This window comes from Streptopelia decaocto (assembly GCF_964273445.1).
Source record: "Streptopelia decaocto genome assembly, chromosome: 2".
Lineage (NCBI taxonomy): Eukaryota > Metazoa > Chordata > Aves > Columbiformes > Columbidae > Streptopelia > Streptopelia decaocto.
In genome coordinates this window covers 164,016,491-164,038,180 of record NC_138655.1, presented here as the reverse complement: position 1 = coordinate 164,038,180, position 21,690 = coordinate 164,016,491, and the positions used below count along the sequence as shown (strand labels likewise).

Sequence of the window (21,690 nt, the reverse complement as noted above, 5' to 3'; positions counted from 1 at the left end):
AGGTGAAACCCTGTGCCCGCGGCTGGACAAGTCCTGGCAGGTGACAGCGCTGGGGGGACAGATGGTCCCTGCTCCCTCCTGCGAGCTGCCGGAGCCAGCAGAGCCGCTCCATGCGGCGGGGCCAGGGCAGGTGCCAGAGCTGCCACACGCCAGGGAGGGCTCTGCTGGGAGGGGGGCGTGCTGCCTGTGTCTTGTGTGGATTTGGGGGTTGGTGTTTTGGTGTGTGGTGGCGTTGGCCATGGGAATGGCAGCGAATCTCTGGGGTAGCTGGTGTAGAGGCAGAACTGCAGCCCCGCTCAGCCCAGGGTCTGTGAGACAGTGTGACAGCAGTGCCTGTCCCTGTGTCCCGGGTGATGCCTGGGGACATGGCCGTTCCTCCTGGGTGGCCGTGGGGGGTGTGAATAGTGCTGTGCATGAAGGACTAGGCTTGGATTTGGTGCCTGAGTCCAGGGCTGGGGAACATGGAGCCATCAGTTCCAGTGGCAGGAGCAGCGGGAGGTGGGAAGAGGAGCTGGAGTGAAACTGGGAGTTCTTTTCCTCATCTCAAAGAGAGTCCAGCCTTCTCTATACTCCAGCAACACCCTGCCTCCCCCACCCCCCCAAAAAAGCCCCCGAACAACCCTCCAAACCCAAAAAAACCTTTTAGTCCCGTATGTATTTAATATTAAGAAGTGACACAACTTGCCTGTTTTGCAGGATAGATGGTGCAGTCCAGGAGATAAGTCAGGTGGGCCGACATGGTGGCTTCCGAACCTCTTTGTCCCGTGGGACAGTGTGCTCCAGGAGAAGCCCACGGCCGGCGCAGCAGCTGCAGGTAGCGGTGTGTGCGGTCTGGGGGCACGGCCACCCCATTGCCCTCGGGCACTCTTGCAGGTCTGTGCCCAGTCACCCCGTGACCCCAGACACTCCCGGCTACGGGACTGGGGAGGGAACACCAGCTGAAACTCCCGCAGCAGCCGCTGAGTCCCCGTTGTTGCTGGCACGCACAGCCTGCCCAGCTGGGAGGTTCTCATGCTGGCAGGGACGCAGCAATTAACAGGTTAGTTACAGGAGAGCCATCCGAGGGTAAACAAAGCTTAGCAGGTCCCAAGCCCGTGCTGAGCTACCACAACGTTCTAGCTGGTGGGACCCACCCTGTGTCCTGCCGAGTGAGCTGTGGTCACCGCGGCAGGGGCTTCAGCGTCTTGCCCCTCCAGATGTGACCTGCTGGGGCCGAGGGGGCTGGCAGAGCTGGGCACACCCCTCGGAAGACTGAAGACACTTGTCAGGTTCCTGAGGTTTGCACGGGAGACCATCTTCCTCGTTGCCAGGAATCGTGGTTCACGCTGTGCAGTTGCTGTTCCAGGGCTCTGCCCACCTGTGCCGGGCACCAGCCCCACTGAACGTGCCCAGAGCAGTGTGGGCTTCGGATGTGCTGGTCCCCGTGGGGACACCTCTGTGCTCAGTCCCTTGTGGCTCTGACACCTTCTCTGGGGGTCTTTCCCTGCCCGCCCTCCCGCGATCGTCCCCGCCTCGCTCGGCCTTTCCAGGCGGGCGCAGAGCAGAGGCGCCGCAGAGCAAGCCAGCAAGGGCACGGGGTGCTGCAGGGCTGCCTGCTGCCCGAATCCGTGCTGGTGCTTGCGTCCAGCATCTGAAAATAAGCTCTGGGAAGGAGGGGAGGCGAAGGGGAGCTGCCAACAGGACTATTTATACTTGGTGAGTCAGGTTGTGCTTGAATCCAGCCAGACGCTGGGCAGCTGGAACCCAGGCGCAACCTGCACAGGACACAGCCTTGGATAGGAGACCCTTGCCTGCAGCAGCTCGTTTGCTGCGACATTCAGGCTTGTGCTGTTTGTTCCCCGTGATGGACTGCAGCTTTCCCTTCAGCTCCACTGCACAACGCTTGCTGCAGCTGGATGAGGAGCAGCTGGATCCGCAGAAGGACTCTCGGCATCCAAGGTCCCGGTACCACCACAGCGAGCACAACCTGAGCCCCGTTCACCAGGGATGCCGGGACAGCCGCTTGGAGCCACTGGAGTGCCGGGACCTGCTGGTCCAGAACGCGCTCTTCACCGGGGACCTAGAGATGGTGCAGAAGTACTTCACCAGGAGCGCAGCCGTCAACCTCATCATTGAGACCAGAGGTGACGAGCTGCACTGGATCAGCAGGAAACGTGGTGGGTGTGCAGGGCTGGGACATGGCGGGAAGTGCCCAGGATGGGGACCAGAGAAAGAGCGCAGACACCTGAGAGCAGTGTTGAGAGGAATCCCCAGTGCTGGAGACAGGGTGGTGGGAGAAGCAGTTGGGGAGAAAGGCTTTTGGGTGAGGAAGGAGGATCCCAAGGCTGCAGAACGAATGGCAGCGGGCTTGTTGAAGGTGGCCAGAGGCAGATCTGCTGTGAAACGGTGAGAAGAGGGAGCTTGGAAGGGGTGGTGCAGAGGAACGCCATCAGCACTGTCCTGTTAGAGGCCGCCGGGATAGATATGAGGTACGTGTGAGGTGGAGGCAGTGCTTGAGTGAGAAAGTATCGGGTGGCATAAGGATGCTTCTCCTGCCTCGTGTCTTAAGTTGGGTCTGTCACTTCAGTTCGTTATGAACCGGAGGCTGTGACGTGCTTTGGGAACAACAGGGAGGACTTAGCGGAGCCCTCAGGGCAGAGGTCGGCTGTGTCCTGGGAAGAGCCGTGGCTGTGCTTCAGCCTCGTGTGCAGCTGCCTGAGCCCAAGCCACAGCTGCTCCGCGTCTCCCTACTCCTGCCGCCGTGGTGAGACCCAGAGCTGCTGCGATCGCTGCTCCAGACAGGGACCTTGAGAGCTGGGGCGCTGGTGTGGGAGGTTAACGGTGATCAGATGGGGGGCACTGTGCTACAGAACAAAAGCAGTTGCTGTTTTGCTTTCCTTCACGTGTGGGGTACGCACCCCGCGAGCTCTTCTGTTCCGTGGGGTGGGCTGGGAGCGACGTCTGGTCTGGCGGAAGGAAGCGTGTCCTGCAGGCGGGAGGCGGGAGCTGCTCCGTGGGTTTCCTCCCATCCCCACACCTCGCTGTACCCAGCCCAGGTACAACCTGTGGCTACCGCACGTGCTCTTCTGCACTCTCTGGTCCTTGTTGCTGACCTTCTCATCAGTGTCATCTATGAGCGTTTCAGCAAGCGGCACAGCTTACATGTGGTGAAGGGAGATGCGCTCAGCGACATGGATGTGCCTTTGTCCGTGCTGCTGTCTGTCAGTCGTGTGGCGTGGACAGACTGACGGAGTTTCAGATGGGGAGTATCAGATACGGAGGGGCCATAACTGCCCCGCTCGTTCCTGCAGAGGTGGGTGACAAAGGCCCCCGTGCCAGCTGGAAGAGCCGTTGGCGAGGGCCACTTTCCCGGGGGGGCGGCTTCTTTTCGGGTGGCCTGTCACAAAGCTCTGGAGCACACCAATGAACCTCGACCCTGACCGAGTGGTTTCGGGGATCCACACTTGTGAGAGACAAACAGGGTGGGCTTGCAGATGCAAGTGCTGCTGCTTGGGGGTGGTCAAGGTTAGTTACTGAGTTCCAAGGTCTTGAATTGTTGCAGTCTACTTAGGAATAAACGTACAAAAGGTATTAACCTTTGTGTAACTGAAAAATGTCAAGTGCACGTTTTGACTGTCTTGTGCTGGGCTGACAGACACTCAACAGCAAGTCGGTCTGCTGGTGAAGATCTGTGTCCTAAAGAGAAGAGGACAGCTCCCGTAAGACAACCTCACACAGAAATTGCTCTGATCAGAGTTTCCAGATGTGAAAAACCCAACCAAACGAGATCATTCATCAGCACAAACTGAAAATGTACTGTGAAATTTATCATATAAGGGTACAGAACGAAAACCAAACGCAAACTTTTGTGCTACCAGAGGCTTTGGTTCTGTATCTCACTGTCCAGCAGAACCGCTGCTTAGAACTTCCCCAGCCAGCAGCCGCAGCAGTAGGTTCTAGTGACCCGGTCTTTCCCAAGTCCCCCGGCTGGTATTTCGGGAAGCCCAGAGGAGGTGTGGATTGGTGTCACTGACACTAACACGGCCTGTTGCCTGCCTGGCGATGCTGTTGTGGCTGGGGACCTCAGGCTCTCGTGGGGTCCCTGCGGTGTCCTTGGGGAAGCAGAGGGTGCTGTCAGGTGGGAGTCTGCCGGTGCTTCCCTCTCGCCGCCCTTTCAAGCACTCCATTTGCTAGACAAGGTGGTGAAGTCTGCACGAGGATGCTGGACACCGTCAGTGTAAAACTTGGTCATTTATTTTCATTACCGAGAAGAGTCAGGTTCCCTATCTTACACTCTTCTCTGGTCGCCCAGGCAGTTGTTGCTCGGTGGTCCATTGGGGTCACTCAACTTGTTTTTAGCTGCATGATGCGCATAGTTCCACGACAAAATAAAACTAACTGCTCCTAGTGTGCCATGCGGTTTGACGCGTTTAGCACATACGGTCTGAAGGAGAGCACACAGTGCTGCCGAGCTGTGAGCGGAGCGCGCTGTGCGGTGAGCGGAGCGGGGAGCTGGGTTTGTACCGCTGGGCACGGACAGCGCCGCCCCCCGAAAGGACGGGGGAGGAACCCGAGTGAGGGGCTGTCGGGTGCAAAGGGAGGACTAAAGCCGTGCAGGAGCAACCTGCAAAGCGGCGTTTCAACCAACAGCAGGAAGGAGTCTAAAGGATAATTACCTTTTGTGGTTTTACGTAACTTACAACGCACTGTTTCCTATCCTGACACCTCCTTCTACCTGTCCTTTGGCTTTAAGCTTTGATTCAAAGGACTTTCCCGTGCATGGTTTAAAAAGCCGTCTTGCAGGCAGGTCTCGGGTGGAGCTGCCGAGCGGGGCAGCGGTGCCGGAGGTGTGCGGGGTCCGGGCGCTGCGGGGCTGTGTCTGTGTCAGCCTCTTGGCCCGGGCCGTTGGTCACAAGGTTTCCCAGAATAGAACAGCTGAGACCTGAGCTGTGCCCAGCCGGGCCAAGCGGCGATGTGACATGTCCCCGCTCCCCGCGGAGCACTGGTGGGCTGCACCCGCGGGCTCGCAGCCTGGCCGGGGGCAGCAGGTCCTGGTTCCTGCGGAGGCTCTGGGTGCTGCATCATGGGCAGCATCACGGGCAGAGGAGCCGGGAGCCGGGGCCCCATCTGCACGCGGAAGGCGGCCGGCCCTGCCCAGGTCTACTGGCAGGCCCTGCTGACGGGGGACCGGGCGGCTGTGGCCGAGATCCTCAGCGACGCTCAGAACAACCTGGGTCCCAACGCTGTGTTTGACACCAGTGACCTGGAAGAGTGGAAAAACTACCGCTTCAACATCCGCCGGCTGAGTATGCGGGGGCAGCGGGCGGCAGCCGCGCAGCTCCGAGCCCTGTGCTGCGGGCACGCCTGTCGGTGGGATCGCGTCCTGCGGTGCTGTCGGGTTACAGAGCACTGACGTGTGGGTGGGTTCCCCTGCCTGTGTCTGGGGTACCTGCCCCTTCTCGCAGGACTGGTGCAAGCGCTTGGGAACTGCTGGGGTTCCCCGCCGGGCAAACAGGACTCGAGCTCCAGGTCGCACTCCTCAGCCAGCTGGGCTCCGTGTGCCAGCTCTGCCTGTGTGCAGCCTGCGCCGCTGGTGCTCTGTGCAGCCTGCGCCGCTGGTGCTCTGTGCAGCCTGCGCTGCGCCGCTGGTGCTCTGTGCAGCCTGCGCCGCTGGTGCTCTGTGCAGCCTGCGCTGTTGGTGCTCTGTGCAGCCTGCGCTGTTGGTGCTCTGTGCAGCCTGCGCTGCGCCGCTGGTGCTCTGTGCAGCCTGCGCCGCTGGTGCTCTGTGCAGCCTGCACTGGGCAGGGAACTGTCACAGCTCTGCCTGTGTGCAGCCTGCGCCGCTGGTGCTCTGTGCAGCCTGCACTGCTGGTGCTCTGTGCAGCCTGCACTGGGCAGGGAACTGTCACAGCCCTGCACTAGGTCCTCGAGATGGTTCAGTTTGAACCTGGCCCTGGGAAACACAGTTGACCACACACTGCTTCTGTGAGGAAGGGGTGAGAGGGATGTAGTGCGGAACATGTCACCCAGTCTGGGATGTGGCTCCCCAGCCCAGCCTAGAGGGGCAGCGAGAAGCACGATTTAAGGAACCCTGTTCCTGTAACAGCTGCAGGCTGTTTGCCAGCAGACTGCACCAGCTCAGCAATGGCTCCAGCTGGGTCAGCACCTTTGAGAGATGGCAGGTTTCAGCCCCTTGCTCTCTGCTAAATGTCCGTCTCCGCTGAGGCTTTCTCATCTGCCCCGAGCCCAGGCCTTGTCTGAGTCTCCTGTGTGCATGGCAGCCTGCTCCAGCCCCTGCGTTTCACTGCCAGGTTCTGTCTGTCTGTGCTTCGTGCACAGTGCCCTTCCAGCCACTTGCTGCTCCCAGCCTGTGCCCCGGGCCCTTCGTCCTCTGCGTCCTGTCGGCAGAGCCCTGCAGGGCCGAGCCACGCGGCTGCGGGCAGCGCCTGCCCCGCGCTCCCGCTCCCTGCGCTCCCGCTCACCCCCGGGCAGCATCCAGAGCTTCGTTTTGACCGGCCCTCGCAGAGCAGGGCTGGCGGGGAGCGGCAGAGCCCCGTGGGGAAACACACGTGTCTCGGGGGCTGTGCGTCAGGAACCTGGGGGGAAAGGGCAGGTCTGGGCGCAGTGGTGGACGTGGCTCCCTGACCTCTCTGCAGGACTGTGGTCTCTGAGCTACGAGGAGGAGCTCACGGCGCCGCTGCACATCACGGCCAGCCGGGGCTACACGGACTGCCTGCGGCTGCTGCTGCTCCGCGGCGCCGCCGTCGACTTCGCCCCGGGGGGCAAGACCGCCCTGCACGAGGCCTGCGCGGCGGCCCGGGCAGACTGCGTGCGCCTGCTGCTCGGCTCCGGCGCCGACCCCGAGGCTGTCTCCGAGGATGGCTACAGGCCCCTGCACCTCTGCAAGAGCCCGGACTCCGTCCAGTGAGTTCTGCCCCGCGGCACAGTGGGACCCTCCCCTCCAGCCTCAGCCTCTGCTGAAGGGGCTCCTGCTCATCCCCGGGTGGGCTGGCGGCTGCAGCAATGGCTGCGCTGGTGGCCTCACTGCCTGCTCCTGGGCCAGGACGACCTCTGAGGTCCAACAGATGACTGCAGGCTCCAGTCTCAGCTCACGCTGAGCTTCGTGCCGCTGTCTTGCTGCCCACCAGCACTGCAGAGCCGACGGTTCACACCGTGACGCTCAGGGCTGCGCAGACAGGCCCCCGTGGGGGTGCGGGAGCCGTCTCTGGGTGTGACAACACTTCAATAAAGAGCTGTGGAGAGTTAGCTGGAACCAGGATGACGGTATCTCCACTGACCAGTCAGCCTGGCTTAAAACCACTGCTCTGGGGCACGAGGAGCGGGAGTTTTTGGACTCTTGGGAAAAGTGAAAGATGTGGGACAGGACAGACATGGGGGGTGGAAGCAGGCTAGGAGCTGGACAGGGGCCCTGTCGCTGTCATCCTGTCCCACACAGGTGTGCCCAGCAGCTGCTGCAGCACGGTGCCAGTGTCAACAGTCGGACAGAGGAGGAAGAGGACACAGCGCTGCACGTAGCAGCACGGCATGGCCTGGCAGACCACGTCCAGCTGCTGCTGCGCCACGGGGCAGAGCTGGAGGCGAAGAACGAGGAGGGGCAGACGCCGCTGAACGCTGCCTGTGCCCAGCCCCATCAGCCCCAGGACATGGACCGCTACTACCGGGTCTGCCAGCTGCTGGTGGAGAGCGGGGCCAGCATCAACGCTGCAGACAGGGACCGCCAGCACCCGCTTCACCTGGCCTGCAAGAACGCCAACGCTCGAGTGGCAGAGCTGCTGCTGGCCCGGGGTGCAAACGTCAACATCATGAACTACAGCGGCAACACGGCGCTGCACAATATCCTGCAAGCGGCTGCCTACAAGCTGGAGCATCACCCGGAGCTCGTGGTGCGAACGCTTCTCAACTACGGTGCCGTCCGCATCTGGCCTGGCTCCCTGCTCAAGGTGCGGAGCTCCCTGCAGTGCCGGCGGCGTGCGGGGAGGGAAGGCGGCGAGCAGGGCAGAGACAGCGGGGCTGGCTGGGTCAGCGCAGAGCAGGGCTGGTTGGATCAGAGCAGGGCTGGTTGGGTCAGAGCAGGGCTGGTTGGGTCAGAGCAGAGCAGGGCTGGTTGGGTCAGAGCAGAGCAGGGCTGGTTGGATCAGAGCAGAGCAGGGCTGGTTGGGTCAGAGCAGAGCAGGGCTGGTTGGGTCAGAGCAGAGCAGGGCTGGTTGGGTCAGAGCAGAGCAGGGCTGGTTGGGTCAGAGCAGAGCAGGGCTGGTTGGGTCAGAGCAGAGCAGGGCTGGTTGGGTCAGAGCAGAGCAGGGCTGGTTGGGTCAGCGCAGAGCAGGGCTGGTTGGGTCAGAGCAGAGCAGGGCTGGTTGGGTCAGAGCAGAGCAGGGCTGGTTGGGTCAGAGCAGGGCTGGTTGGGTCAGAGCACGGCTGGTTGGGTCAGAGCAGAGCAGGGCTGGTTGGGTCAGAGCAGAGCAGGGCTGGTTGGGTCAGAGCAGGGCTGGTTGGATCAGAGCAGAGCAGGGCTGGTTGGGTCAGAGCAGAGCAGGGCTGGTTGGATCAGAGCAGAGCAGGGCTGGTTGGGTCAGAGCAGAGCACGGCTGGTTGGGTCAGCACAGAGCAGGGCTGGTTGGGTCAGAGCTGAGCAGGGCTGGTTGGGTCAGAGCAGAGCAGGGCTGGTTGGGTCAGAGCAGAGCAGGGCTGGTTGGGTCAGAGCAGAGCAGGGCTGGTTGGGTCAGAGCAGAGCAGGGCTGGTTGGGTCAGAGCAGGGCTGGTTGGGTCAGAGCAGAGCAGGGCTGGTTGGGTCAGAGCAGGGCTGGTTGGGTCAGAGCAGAGCAGGGCTGGTTGGGTCAGAGCAGAGCAGGGCTGGTTGGGTCAGAGCAGAGCAGGGCTGGTTGGGTCAGAGCAGAGCAGGGCTGGTTGGGTCAGAGCAGAGCAGGGCTGGTTGGGTCAGAGCAGAGCAGGGCTGGTCCGCTCCAGCCCGCTCACTGTCCTGCCCATCTCTTCCCGGGGGCTGTGGGAGGGGAACTGGTGTTACCGGCAAGGGGTTCCTTGAAGCGTTCTCCTGGGGTATGTTCTCCCGTAGGACTCTCCTGCTTCTGTCCGCTAGGGTGGGTGGACAGTACTTACGCAGTTTCCATATCCCCTTGCCCCAGGAAGTGTTGGCCCACTTCTTCTCAGGGCCTGTGTTTCCTCTTTGGGACGTGCCCTCCAGCTGTTGCTGTCTCTGCCAGACACTGGCAAATGAAGGGTTAATTTTCTGTCTTAATTCCTGAGCAGTGCAATAATTACCCAGCCCGGAGATCAGCAGATTGCTCTCCCCTTTGGGAAAATACAGGAAAATCAACAATTAACACTAATTAATCTCCTATTAACGCCAGATAATGAGGATCACTGGTACAGCCGGAATAGACTCTGACAGCTACTGCTGGCCTGGGCCGCGGGGAGTGGGAGCCGAGCGCCGGGGGATCTGCCCGTGGCGCTGGGACGGGTGGGAGGGCTCCAGAGGCCATGCTGGTGTAAGGGGCACACGCCAGTGCCACCCTTGCACCTGCGGGATGTGGTGCACACCAGAGGTGTGTTGCACTGAGTACGTGTGGTGTCTCGCTGGGGCTCTGCGCAGCGGCTGCCACGGGGACCGCACTTGTAAGGACACCTGCTGCACGCAGCACAGGCACCGGGGCTCTGCAGCCCCATGCCCAACAGGCTCGTGTGCGGAGACCCTTGTGCAGCCCTCACCAGAGCCGTGGCGGCCCTAGTGCTGCTCATGCAAAACGGGGGTTGGCACCTGCCCCAGAATGGCTCATGCTCCAAGTAGAAACCGTGAGGAAAGAAGCCTGGTGTGGGGCAGTGTGGGCTGCTCGTGAGGTACTTGCAGCCCTGAGGCAGGGGAAGGAGATCTGCACCCCAGCCGTGCGATCCCTGAGGAGAGGCTGTGGGGACCCAGCTGCATGCTCAGCTGCCCTCTGTGCTGGAGGGATGCTCTGCCATTTCCCAGCATCAGGGGGTTGACGTCCTGGGACAGCGCAAGGGAAGGACGTGAGCTCTGTAGCTTTACCAAGGCCGGTTCTGAGGACGCGCAGCCCTTGGGAAGCAAGGTGGGGCCTGCAGGACCCCAGCTGAGGCGTGCTCTCCCCGCAGGTGCTGCGGCACTGCCACGCGTGCCCGCGGGCCGTCGAGGCCCTGGTCAACAGCTACGCGCACGTGCGCGTCTCCGAGGACTGGGCGGACGCGGTTCCGGCGGCCGTCGTGCAGGTGAGGGGACGCGCCGCAGCCGGGGCGGCTGCCGGGGGCCCGGGAGGCTGAGCGGCTGGGGCCGGGCTGGGCGCAGGTTCGCAGGGCGCAGGGGTGGCGCTGCGGGGGACAGGGAGGCTGAGCGGCTGGGGCCGGGCTGGGCGCAGGTTCGCAGGGCGCAGGGGTGGTGCTGCCGGGGACAGGGAGGCTGAGCGGCTGGGGCCGGGCTGGGCGCAGGTTCGCAGGGCGCAGGGGTGGCACTGCGGGGGGCCCGGGAGGCTGAGCGGCTGGGGCCGGGCTGGGCGCAGGTTCGCAGGGCGCAGGGGTGGTGCTGCCGGGGACAGGGAGGCTGAGCGGCTGGGGCCGGGCTGGGCGCAGGTTCGCAGGGCGCAGGGGTGGCACTGCGGGGGGCCCGGGAGGCTGAGCGGCTGGGGCCGGGCTGGGCGCAGGTTCGCAGGGCGCAGGGGTGGTGCTGCCGGGGGCCGGGAGGCTGAGCGGCTGGGGCCGGGCTGGGCGCAGGTTCGCAGGGCGCAGGGGTGGTGCTGCGGGGGGACAGGGAGGATGCACCATAGTGACCAAGGTAAAGGGATGTCTGGTTCTGCCTCTGCTCCCAGCGCGATATCAGCGTTATCTGCCTCTGGTCTTCTCTCCTCTCTCTGTAGAAATACCCACGTTTCTACCAGTCACTTTTCTCTCTGGGGCAAAGACCTCGCTCCCTGCAGCACCTGGCTCGCCACACGCTCAGGACCTTCCTGGAGGGCCGGTTGCTCCTGGTCCTGTCTCAGCTGCACCTGCCAAGCGCCTTGCACCGTTTTCTGCTGCTCAGCTTCGAGGATGTTCTCTACTAGGGGCGCAGTCAGTCCTGCTGTGCCTCTCTGTGCAGATGCTCCGTCCCTGCCTGTCCTGCCTCACTAGCCCTGTCCGTCGCGCATCCCCTGCCAGGCCACGTCAGCCCCGTGCCAACCCCACTGTGTCCCTGTCCAGCCAGCTGTGTGCTCTGCCTTGTGCGCATGTTTTGGAGCCTTCCCTTTACCCAAACTAGTCAGGACTAACTCCAGAGTCACTAGGAAAAGCAAGATATGGGGACTAGGGTATTTTGTGGGACATGGGGCAAATACACTGCACCAATCACAGATTTAGTTGTACAATATCAATCTCTGTATCCCAAATCTGCAAACTAATCTGAACCAGGCAGCTCTGGTGCCCTCGCATCTGTTGGGATCCTGCGGTTAGTCAAGTTGTTTGCAGTTTGTACCCAGAGGTGTTCAGAATAAGCCCCAGTCTTTGTCTGTACAGCCCAGAGTGCAGCTCCTGGCTGGCCTGGAGGACTGTCCTGGCAGAGCTCGTCCCTGTGACACGCCACACGCTGGAGCATTTGCGCTCTCAGACCTGTGCACCCGTTTGCTTCCCAGAGGACACAGGGAAGTGTGGTGGGTGTGGGGCTGGGCCTCCCAGACCAACCCGTCCCACACAGGGACGGCGCCCGGGGTGCCCGGAATTGCGCTTGGGGCGGGCAGCAGAGCTTGCGCGGCGCTGGACGTGGGTGTGGGCAGGAGGCAGCGTGTCCCCAGGGGCCCGATTGCACTTGGGGTGGGCAGCAGAGCTTGTGCAGCGCTGGACGTGGGTGTGGGCAGGAGGCAGCGTGTCCCCAGGGGCCCGGCGGGAGCGGGGCTGAGCTCCGGGGTGGCTCAGGGGGACAGAGCATCCCCGGGCACCGCTCTTCATGGGCTGCATTTCACCTGTGCTCCCGCTGAAATCAAAAGGGCGATTTCATGGTGAATAAGGATATCACTGAGTAGCCATTTCCAAGGAATGTGGGGTAGCAGGAAAAGGGGAGTGTCTTTTACAGGCTGATTTAGCTGGAGGGAAGCAAACCAAACCCATCCACCAGAAAAGCTTTGGGGCATTCAAGCCCTTTTCCAGAGCAGAAACAATCAGAAACTTTCGAACTAAGTACAGGCTGAGAACAAATGCTCGGAGCTTAACTCAGTTATGCTAGTTGATTAGTAATTGATCTTTTAAATTCTGTTATTGTAAACGTTTTTAAAGGTTTTATGTTCCAGAGCACATTTTGGCAATATAACAAGCTACGCTGCTCTTCCTCGGGTTTCCGGAGGGCAGTATGTGGTGCAGCACTGAATGCACTTGCTGGGACGGGAGTTCCGCCGGCACTGGGCTGTGCTGGGTGCGGGGTGTGGGACGCGGTCGGCACGGGGACACGCGGCTCTGAGCTGTTTGCACCGGCTGCCACGGGCGGCCGCCGGGGGCCCCGTGTCCCAGGTTCACCGGAACGTCTCGGGCACGGGCTGTTGTTCCCGCTTCAACAGCCCCCGGGGTTTTTGGCAGAGCGGCGAGCAGGAGACGCCCTCACCCTCCGTCGCAGTAACACGACTCCGCTGCCACGTGTCGTTGCAGCTGCCCGAGTGATGCTCAGGGACAGGAAACGTCCCACTTCTAGACAGACGTTTCCACCCCCAGTGCAGCCACCGGCTCTCACTGAGCCTCCCTGTGCAGTCGAAGCGTTTGCTGTTCCCAGTCGCCCCTTCCTTGAACGGCACCAGCACCTCCCGCGGGCTGCCCGGCTCAAGCATCTGCCCAGCCTCTGCCGGCTCGCGCTCGTTCCTCAGTCAGCGCGATGCGACACAGCGGGTGGACTGGGAAACCGCAGCGGAACTTATCGAAGGGCACAAGAACAAAGCAAGGGTAGCAAAGCCCTTTCCTGTGATGTCCATCCCCACCCCTGAGCTCGCATTTGAGACATTTTTGAGTCAAAAGGGCATCTTTGTATTTAGCAGTCATAGAGAGAATTTATTCTTCTTCCATCAATATGATGTCGCTTTTTGGCTCCATGTATGCTTGAGCATCCTGATATCTTCACGGCAAGGATAACTTAATTGCATGTTGTGTGGATCACCTCCTTTTATTTGCCTTAACACAGTCACCTTCTTGTTTCATTTGATGCTCTTTAACTCTTGTATTCTAAGAATATGTGGGCAACTCCAGTCTGCTCCTCTTCATCATATTATTCAAAACTATGTACATTGTTTGTGTCCGTACTCAGGCTGGAACTGTATTCAACTGTGTCATTCCCCGCGTGGGATCTGTCACCCAGCCCTTAACCACGAGCACGAGCTTCCCCGTCTCTCCCAGTGCATCACTCTGGGATGAGGGACTAGAACACGACATTCCACGTGCGGTTGTGATTCTGTGGGAGTTACTCTCGGCCATGCGGACGTGGGATCCACACCAACGCCCCGGAACCCTTAGGCTCGTGTTCCCCTCACCTGAGCGCGTACAGCGGCCTCGCCAGCGCTGCGCTGCCACCCAGCAGCTTTGCTGCTCACATGGCGTGTGTTGCAATGTTTAAATGTTTTTCAGACTCATTACTGTCCAGAATGCCACCCCTGTTTTAAAGTGAAGCCCACATGCTCCTTTCCGATATGTTGCACCTTATACGGGGCTGTAACAAACCAGTTTTCTCATTGAAGTGGTGTTTCGAGCAATCCGGATCAGGTTGTCCTGTGCAAGTGCCAGCTGTTACTTTCACCCTCCCAACAGTTCATTGTTACCCACCTCAGCAATTTTACCAGCAAGTGGTTTTTATTTTCTCTCTGGTTGCTAATAACATATAGCATTGATACGTGACTAGGATACATCTGTCAAATGGCTATATAGAATAAGTCTTTCAGCTTCCCAGTTCTTTCCAATCTGTTACCACTGATCACACTGTAGAATCCAGCTCATTGTTCTTATTAGAACACAGAACTAAGTCGCCTGACGTAGAGGCATGCCATGTCTATCCAGTCAGCGCTGTCAAACGTGTCGCCTTACAAACGTTTACATAAAATTAGTTGAAAGTACCTTTTCCAAATGACATGAATTTGAACGACATGAATGTGGGTTCCAGCTTTTACTAATTCACCCCGGACATCCTCTGGCTGCTTGTGTGTGGTTGTGAGATGTGTGTTGAACTAACGGCTCTGCAGTGCCTTGTGAACACGTTTGAATAGTAGCAGGACATCGGATGTTTTTCTCCCAGTTGAGTTCCCAGCGTGCCGTGATTCATTAGAAATAAAACAATCAATGGTTCCGTGAACTCATTAGTCGACTAAATACTCTTGGATGTAAGTTGTGCTCCTGAAGATTATAGAAAAGGTAACTTAAACAGTTTCCTTCAGCATCTTCCTTAGTTACTGATGGAACAGTAAGTATGTCATCACCACTATAAAATATTCATATTATCCATTGTTGTTTTAAACACGGAGCAGGAATATTTATTGAGCTCTTGGTTTTCATAGAATCACAGGATCATTTGTGCTGGAAAAGACCTTTAGGATCCCCAAGTCCAACCGTTGACCCAGCGCTGCCATCACGCAGACGTGTTTGCACACAGGCACCGGGCACGTGCCCCTGCAGTTCTCGGGGTCTCTGCTCCGGGGATCCTGCTCTTGGGCCCGTGTTTCAAAACCACAGAGAACTTGCGCGGGTTCGGAGAGGAGCCGCGAGTGGGCTGTGGATGGGCAGCGGCTCTGGGAGCGCCGGCGGGCGGGCGGACACACGGCCGGTCCTGGAGCCTGGGCAGTCCTGGCCGCCTGTTCTCCCCCGGGATACAGGCTGGGGGGCTGACGGCTCCTTCCCACTGCCGGGGGCACGGGGTGAACCCCAAACCCCCGGTGTCAGTTGTACCTGCGGCAGCTGTGGCACCGGGTGAACCCCAAACCCCCGGTGTCAGTTGTACCTGCGGCAGCTGTGGCACCGGGTGAACCCCAAACCCCCGGTGTCGGTTGTACCTGTGGCAGCTGTGGCACCGGGTGAACCCCAAACCCCCGGTGTCAGTTGTACCTGCGGCAGCTGTGGCACCGGGTGAACCCCAAACCCCCGGTGTCAGTTGTACCTGCGGCAGCTGTGGCACCGGGTGAACCCCAAACCCCCGGTGTCAGTTGTACCTGCGGCAGCTGTGGCACTGGGTGAACCCCAAACCCCCGGTGTCAGTTGTACCTGCGGCAGCTGTGGCACCGGGTGAACCCCAAACCCCCGGTGTCAGTTGTACCTGCGGCAGCTGTGGCACTGGGTGAACCCCAAACCCCTGGCGTCGGTTGTACCTGCGGCAGCTGTGGCACCGGGTGAACCCCAAACCCCCGGTGTCAGTTGTACCTGCGGCAGCTGTGGCACCGGGTGAACCCCAAACCCCCGGTGTCAGTTGTACCTGCGGCAGCTGTGGCACCGGCTGAACCCCAAACCCCTGGCGTCGGTTGTACCTGCGGCAGCTGTGGCACCGGGTGAACCCCAAACCCCCGGTGTCAGTTGTACCTGCGGCAGCTGTGGCACCGGGTGAACCCCAAACCCCCGGTGTCAGTTGTACCTGCGGCAGCTGTGGCACCGGGTGAACCCCAAACCCCCGGTGTCAGTTGTACCTGCGGCAGCTGTGGCACCGGGTGAACCCCAAACCCCCGGTGTCGGTTGTACCTGCGGCAGCTGTGGCACGGGGTGAACCCCAAACCCCCGGTGTCAGTTGTACCTGCTGGCAGCTCCAGAGCTTGTTCAGCAGCTCCAGTTCTTCTGGGTGGCACCGAGAGGCAAAACTGGATCCAGTGGCTGGAAACTGAAGCTGGGCAAACACATTGGAAAAGAGACTTATTTTTAATAGCAAGGGTAGTTAATCTGCTAGTTAGTTGCATCTCAGGTGAGTTTGTCGTGGTGGATGTATATTTCTCGTCTCTGGCTTTTTTAAGATCGCTGGGAGATCTGCCCTGCCCCAGACCAGGATTCATCCTGCACGGTGCTTAGCCCAGTCCCAGAGAGATCAGAGCGTTTAACTACAGCTGTCTGACCCATCCTCCTGTCACCGTCCCCACTGTCTGCTCCGGCCTCTGTCACTGCTGGGCTGTTTGGCCTCAGGGCAATGAAACACTGTGTTTCCCTGGACAGTGCTGCTCACCTCGCTGATGTCCCGACTTCCCCTCAGTTCCCGTCGTTTTGAAACGAGTGGTTTGCGTGGCGCTATCAGCTTCCTTGCCCGGAATCTGCTGCCTGTGCTGGTTTCTGAAAAAGACATTCTGAAATAAACGATGATGCTGCTTTATAATTGTGTTTAAATATTTGCTCTTACTGAGTTTCTGTCACAAGCTTTGGCTCTGAGACTTCAGCCCCGGGAAGCACCAGGCGGGTTTCAGCTGGAGGGGCTGGGTGTGCTGGGGGTCCCGAAGGAGCTCAGGGCTGGGCGTGCTGGGGGTCCCGAAGGAGCTCAGGGCTGGGCGTGCTGGGGGTCCCGAAGGAGCTCAGGGCTGGGCGTGCTGGGGGTCCCGAAGGAGCTCAGGGCTGGGCGTGCTGGGGGTCCCGAAGGAGCTCAGGGCTGGGCGTGCTGGGGGTCCCGAAGGAGCTCAGGGCTGGGCGTGCTGGGGGTCCCGAAGGAGCTCAGGGCTGGGCGTGCTGGGGGTCCCGAAGGAGCTCAGGGCTGGGCGTGCTGGGGGTCCCGAGGGAGCTCAGGGCTGCCCAGCCCGTGGGGCCTCGGGTGCCTCGCTGGCGGGAGCAGCGCTCGGAGCGCCCCGTGTCCGCCCAGCTGCTCTGCAGCAGCCGCCGGGGCTCCCGCGGCCCCTGGCTCTGCCCCCGCCTCGGTGTCACAGGCGCCGGGGGCCGCCCCCCGCTCCGCTCCCCGGCTCCTCTCCGGCTGTCAGCGCCGCTGCTCACATCTGTACGGTCCCGAGCTCCCCGGGCTCCCGGGCCACTCGGACCACACACAAGCACGTGTTTGAGGGTGGCCTGTGACTTCTTCAATCCAGCCCTGCGCCTGGGCGGCCTTATTGCGATTCCTGGAAAATACTACAGCAAGTACCTGAACGATTGGTAAGTGCTGGGACACGCAAAGCTGGTCAGACCAATCCTACTTCCTTCTGTATCAGACCAAAGGGCCTGCGGGAGAGGGACAGAAGGAACAGATGTTATGTGTCTTAAACATCTTCATTTCATGCTCTTTCACATAAGTTCATCTGAATGGAATTAAGAAAAGACAATGTGAGACCATAACTAGTCAGAAAATCCTATTCAGAGTCAGTTATCAGTGACGAAACTGCAGTGATACACAAAGGCTGTAACCTGGAGGTCTGTCCTGCCTCCGGCACTCTTCCAGAGTTGTTAAAGACTTGCACAAAGAAATAGACATAAGGCTTCTTTAATCTGCAGAAGACACTGTGCTGGTTGGGGTTGCGACCCCAGCTTAGGCAGTAGGACCAGTACCAAGTTCTCCCCTAGAACCAGTGCAGCCCAGCCGCAAGAGCCTTAGTAAAGCCTGACCTGCCAGAGATGGTGCAAGCTGAGCTGTGCAGGAGCGAACATGCCACATGCTGCCCATGAGCAGCCCCGTGCTGCACGGAGAAGGCGCAGCTGCCATGGCACACAGGAAACCCTGCCTTGGGACAAACAGCCCTTCTTCTGCTCCGAGGTCTTGTCAGCAGCAAAACTGCACCTGGGAGCGCTGCTAACAGGGATCCTGAATTCCTATTGCTCCAGCTGGATCTGCAGCGTGTTCCCCGGACAGAGAGGGTGCTGCTGCGGGCAGGTTTTGCTGAGGACAGGCGTGCGTGGGGCAGTGGGTGAAGCCCGTGGGGCTGTGTTTGCAGAGCGCAGCTGGGTGAGCTGGGTGCCCTGTGTGGGGCAGGACCCGCACACGGCTGCTGCCCGGGCTGAGTGGGCCTGCAGAGCCCACGGCTCACGCCGCTTTGTCTGTCCGGAGCTCTTCGTGGGCCTGGGCCAACAGCAGAGTACGTGCCTGATACGAACACAGTTTCTATTAGCACAACACTGCAGCCACCCCATTCTCTAGACTTTCCCAACTTTGAGTAAATAATTTGGCAACATTACCCTTGCTTGTAATATGTTTAGTAGCAATATTGCAGGAACACCTAGAGGCCGTGACTAGATTTAGTCCTGTTGTGCTAGATTCCGTGTAGAGATTGTAAGTGGAGCAGGTAGAGGCATAAAGTTAAGCTTGCATAGCAGTTTCCATTAGAAAGACCTGCTTTCATTTGCCAGTCAGTTATTAAACTCTAACTGTTGCAGTTGTGGTTTGCCATGCTCTGTGCTTGTCTCAGACCGAACTTCTCCCATTACAGCTACAGCAAAAATTAATTGGCCTCTACTTATCCAAGAGTCTGTGTACCAGGAGTGCGCTCTCGCCTCCTCACCTTGTGGCAGCAGTTGCGGTGCAGGAAGGAGACCTGGCCTGGCTCCTGCTTCTGTCCAGTAGCTCGGGATCAGCTTTTCCAAATCACCCCCGAGGACTCTGCTCTGCATGGACCAAGCAAGGACAGTTTTAGAGGCCACCAGTTCTCTCCCAGGAAGCCTCCATCTATGCCGAGCAGTTTGAAGTCATGGCAGATGGTCTGTGCGGAGCAGACAGGTCGTGTATCACCGTCAGCACTGACACTGTCCAGGGTCGAGTACGGAGCAGGACACGTCCCAGTCTTGTCCACTGGCTCCAGAAATCAGGCAAACTGACTTTCCTGTGCTCACGTGTCGGCAGCAAGGGACAGAGAAGAGGAGGAGGAGGAAGCTCCAGCAGTTCTAGCGCAGCAAACAGCCAAAAAGAGCGGTGGGAAGGCAGGGCAGGCCGAGGAAGGGCGGCTCAGGCAGGGACGTGCTGGAGATGGCACCGCTGGGCTGGGGTGCTTGAGGGCTCGGCTCACAGACACTGGACTTGAGGGCTCGGCTCACAGAGCCTGGGCATGAGTTCAGCACATGGGGCCCAGCCTGGAGACTCGGGGCTGATGAATATGGAGCTGTGACCCAGCAAGCCCAAAACAAAGGCAGAGAGCCTTTGGTCTCCTCCCAAGATTCTTTTTTAGCTCCATGTCTGATAATGGGTCCTGCAAGGTCCTGAGAGGTCTCTGTCAACAGCTGAGACTGCCGTGAGACCAGGGGCTTCCCAAACTGCACACACAATTAACAATTCTCATGTATCTGGTGTGCTGGATGGTGTGTAACGGGCGTGTAACGGGAACACACCAGCTACTGGTGCAGGGATGGAGCCCGAAGAAGGGAATGGAGGGGCTCCCCGCGGGATCGCGAGTGGGAGGAGGAAGCGCCCGGGAGCGCGGAGCGCGCGGTCTGAGCCTCCAGTGGAAGCCATGGAAACTGCATTTCCACCAGACAGCGAGAAACGGTGGGAGAGGAAACTGGGAAAGGCCCCGGAGGTCTGGGGGTGATGGAGTTACTGTGGGCAACCTGGACCCTCGCCCTTCCAATCTGGCTCGCCCTGCAGGGGTGGTGGGTGTGGGAACTCTCACCTGCATCTCGTTCAGTGTGCACACTGGAGTACAAGAGTACAGTATTGGCTTTATTTTGATTGCAACCTTTTTTTTTTACCAGTCCTTCAACATTTTCTTCTCTGGATCTTTGCTTTAAAATTTGGCAAATGAATTTCTACCTTGTTTTACTGCAAAGTCTTATGAGACAAAGTAAACTTGAATGGAGTAAGTTGTGAGGGCCCCAAGTACATTGCCCTCCTCTCTATGGTCAGGGCCAGCTCCGATGGTGCAGCTGGCTGTCCTCGGGGAACCTCAGCAAGAACCTTCCCCTTTTAGGCTCAGGCTCTCACCCTTAGTCTCTGCCTGACCTCAGCTGGAGATGCTCCCTGCCGCTGACGATGATCCCAACCCACTGACTTGACTTTCTGACTTGGCCTGGTACCTGCCTCACCACTTGGAGAGTGGGACTTACTGGGTGATCACTGGACTACTGGTGACCCTGGTTACCGTCAGCAGGTCTGCTCTGCTCACGTTGCTGGAGTCCCGTGGGACTGCACCCTGGTCAGGGAGGTCCCTGCCCCCGCCCCGCTGCGGCTCTCGCTTCCCAGCTCCCCACCCGAGCTGCCCCTGCTGCTCCTGGCGCTGAACCGAGACAGGGCCGCACGCGATGCACGGGTCTGATCGGGCGAGCAGAACCTTCATCTTGGAGGCATCTGCAGGGACTTGCAGGGCACAAGCTATTGGTTTGCAAGGTCAGTGTGAGCTTGTGTTGCTGGCTTCAGGGGGGACCTGCTGCTTTGGGCACGGGCATCATCCCTCCTCGTGGGAGCTGGAGAACATTCCCCAGCTGGCCCCCGGGGATTCAGGTTGTGCCTGTTTAGTGCAGAAAGGCTGCGTACCACACCGTCAGCCTGATGGACGTTCGGCCTCATTTACATGCTCTGCGTGGGATTCAAGTGTCCAGCTCCATGGCTGAACCGTCAGGTCCCACACAAAACATGATTCAAGGCTGCGGCAAAGTGGTGCTCAAACCTGCTTGGGGACAGAGTGGGAGAGGATGGTGGTGCAGAAATCCATGTATTCACGTAGGTATCGGTGCCAGCAGGAGCCGGGGTAGCTAAGCAGCCAGAGATACTGCATCCCTGGTAAAAGCGTGATCGCAGACAGGAACATGCAGGAGTCCTGACAGCAGGACTACCCTAGGAGAGAGCTGGAGGTCTCGTGTGCAGCTGTGCCGCTGAAATCGCAGTCAGAGTGAGTTTAAACACGACTTCAGATCTGGCATTTCTCAGCTTCCGAGCATCTTACGTGGAAATCCTGATGCTGATGCTTTTCTGAAGCAGAGCTTTGGCTTGCTCTGTGTTCAGCACATTACAGCTCCAGCGAGCACCTCTGTAAGTGCCGAGCTGTGGGGATCAGAACCCCATCTTAGCGTGGGGACTCCGCGCGGGGCCGGGCCACGCTCTCCAGGACACGCAGGGCGAGGCAGAGCGGCGGAGCCCTCCCGCAGCTCAGCGCCGTTCGCCTGCCCTGGTGTCACTCGCGCGGCGGGCTGAGCGCTGTGCGGAGGGGCCCATCGACAGCCAGCGCGGGTGCGTGCGTGACACACGAGTGCGCGGGTGGGAGGGGCAGAGCCCGGGGCTTTGTGCCGCTGAGCGCAGCGCGGGCAGATTCGCCAGCCCCGGCGCGGCCGGCCTGGGGACGGGGGGAGCGGGCGGGTCCGGGCGGGGGGCGGCGGCCTGGGCAGGACCCCCCGGGCTGCGGGCCCGCTCAGACAGGGCGCCGCACCGCCTGCCCGATCCTGCCCCGACGGAGCCGGGCACCGGGAGACCCCCGCGGCGCCCGGGGCCGGGGAGGCGCAGCCAGGGAGCCTCATTCCGCTCCCGGGCTCCAGCCCCCCGTTCCCGCTCCGGCCCCAGCACCTCTCCGGGCAACTCCGGCCCCGCGGCGCCCACGCCCGCCCGTCCCGCGGAGACCCCGCTCCGAGCCCGTCCCCGGGGCGCGGGCCGGGAGCGGACGGTCTTCGGCTCAGCGCGGCAGCCCCGGAGCGGCGGGGGCGCGCCCGGCTGCTGGACCTGGCCGGTGCCCGCCGAGGGCCGGTCCGTCGGGGCACTCGAGCCCACCCGGCGCCAGCGTTCCCGGGCCGGTCCCCGGCGGGCTCGGCCCTCAGGAGCCGTCAGGAACGCAGACCCCCGCTCGGCTCGCCCCGACCGTTGTCCCGGGCTCGGGG

At 60.4% G+C, this 21,690-nt stretch overlaps 1 protein-coding gene across 2 annotated transcripts; it reads left to right on the top strand.

Moving 5' to 3' along the window:
* The first annotated feature begins 702 nt into the window (after positions 1–702).
* Positions 703–11,204, top strand: ASB10 (ankyrin repeat and SOCS box containing 10). 2 transcript variants are annotated; one of them, XM_082046247.1, is made up of 6 exons: positions 703–814; positions 1,722–2,156; positions 6,636–6,903; positions 7,436–7,940; positions 10,126–10,239; positions 10,881–11,204. In XM_082046247.1, the coding sequence occupies exons 2-6, from the start codon at positions 1,844–1,846 to the stop codon at positions 11,064–11,066; spliced, it is 1,386 nt and encodes a 461-aa protein (XP_081902373.1). In that variant the 5' UTR covers positions 703–814; positions 1,722–1,843; the 3' UTR covers positions 11,067–11,204. The 2 variants fall into 2 exon arrangements, with proteins under 2 accessions (XP_081902373.1, XP_081902374.1); XM_082046248.1 differs by lacking the exons at positions 703–814; positions 1,722–2,156 and adding an exon at positions 4,944–5,285.
* The last annotated feature ends 10,486 nt before the right edge of the window (positions 11,205–21,690 follow it).

Bases quoted from the DNA above. Each gene is read 5' to 3' on its own strand.
- ASB10 (XM_082046247.1), top strand. From the start codon at position 1,844: ATGGACTGCAGCTTTCCCTTCAGCTCCACTGCACAACGCTTGCTGCAG. The intron at 7,941-10,125 runs GTGCGGAGCTCC...CTCTCCCCGCAG, and splicing joins GGCCTGGCTCCCTGCTCAAG to GTGCTGCGGCACTGCCACGC. The intron at 10,240-10,880 runs GTGAGGGGACGC...CTCTCTCTGTAG, and splicing joins TTCCGGCGGCCGTCGTGCAG to AAATACCCACGTTTCTACCA.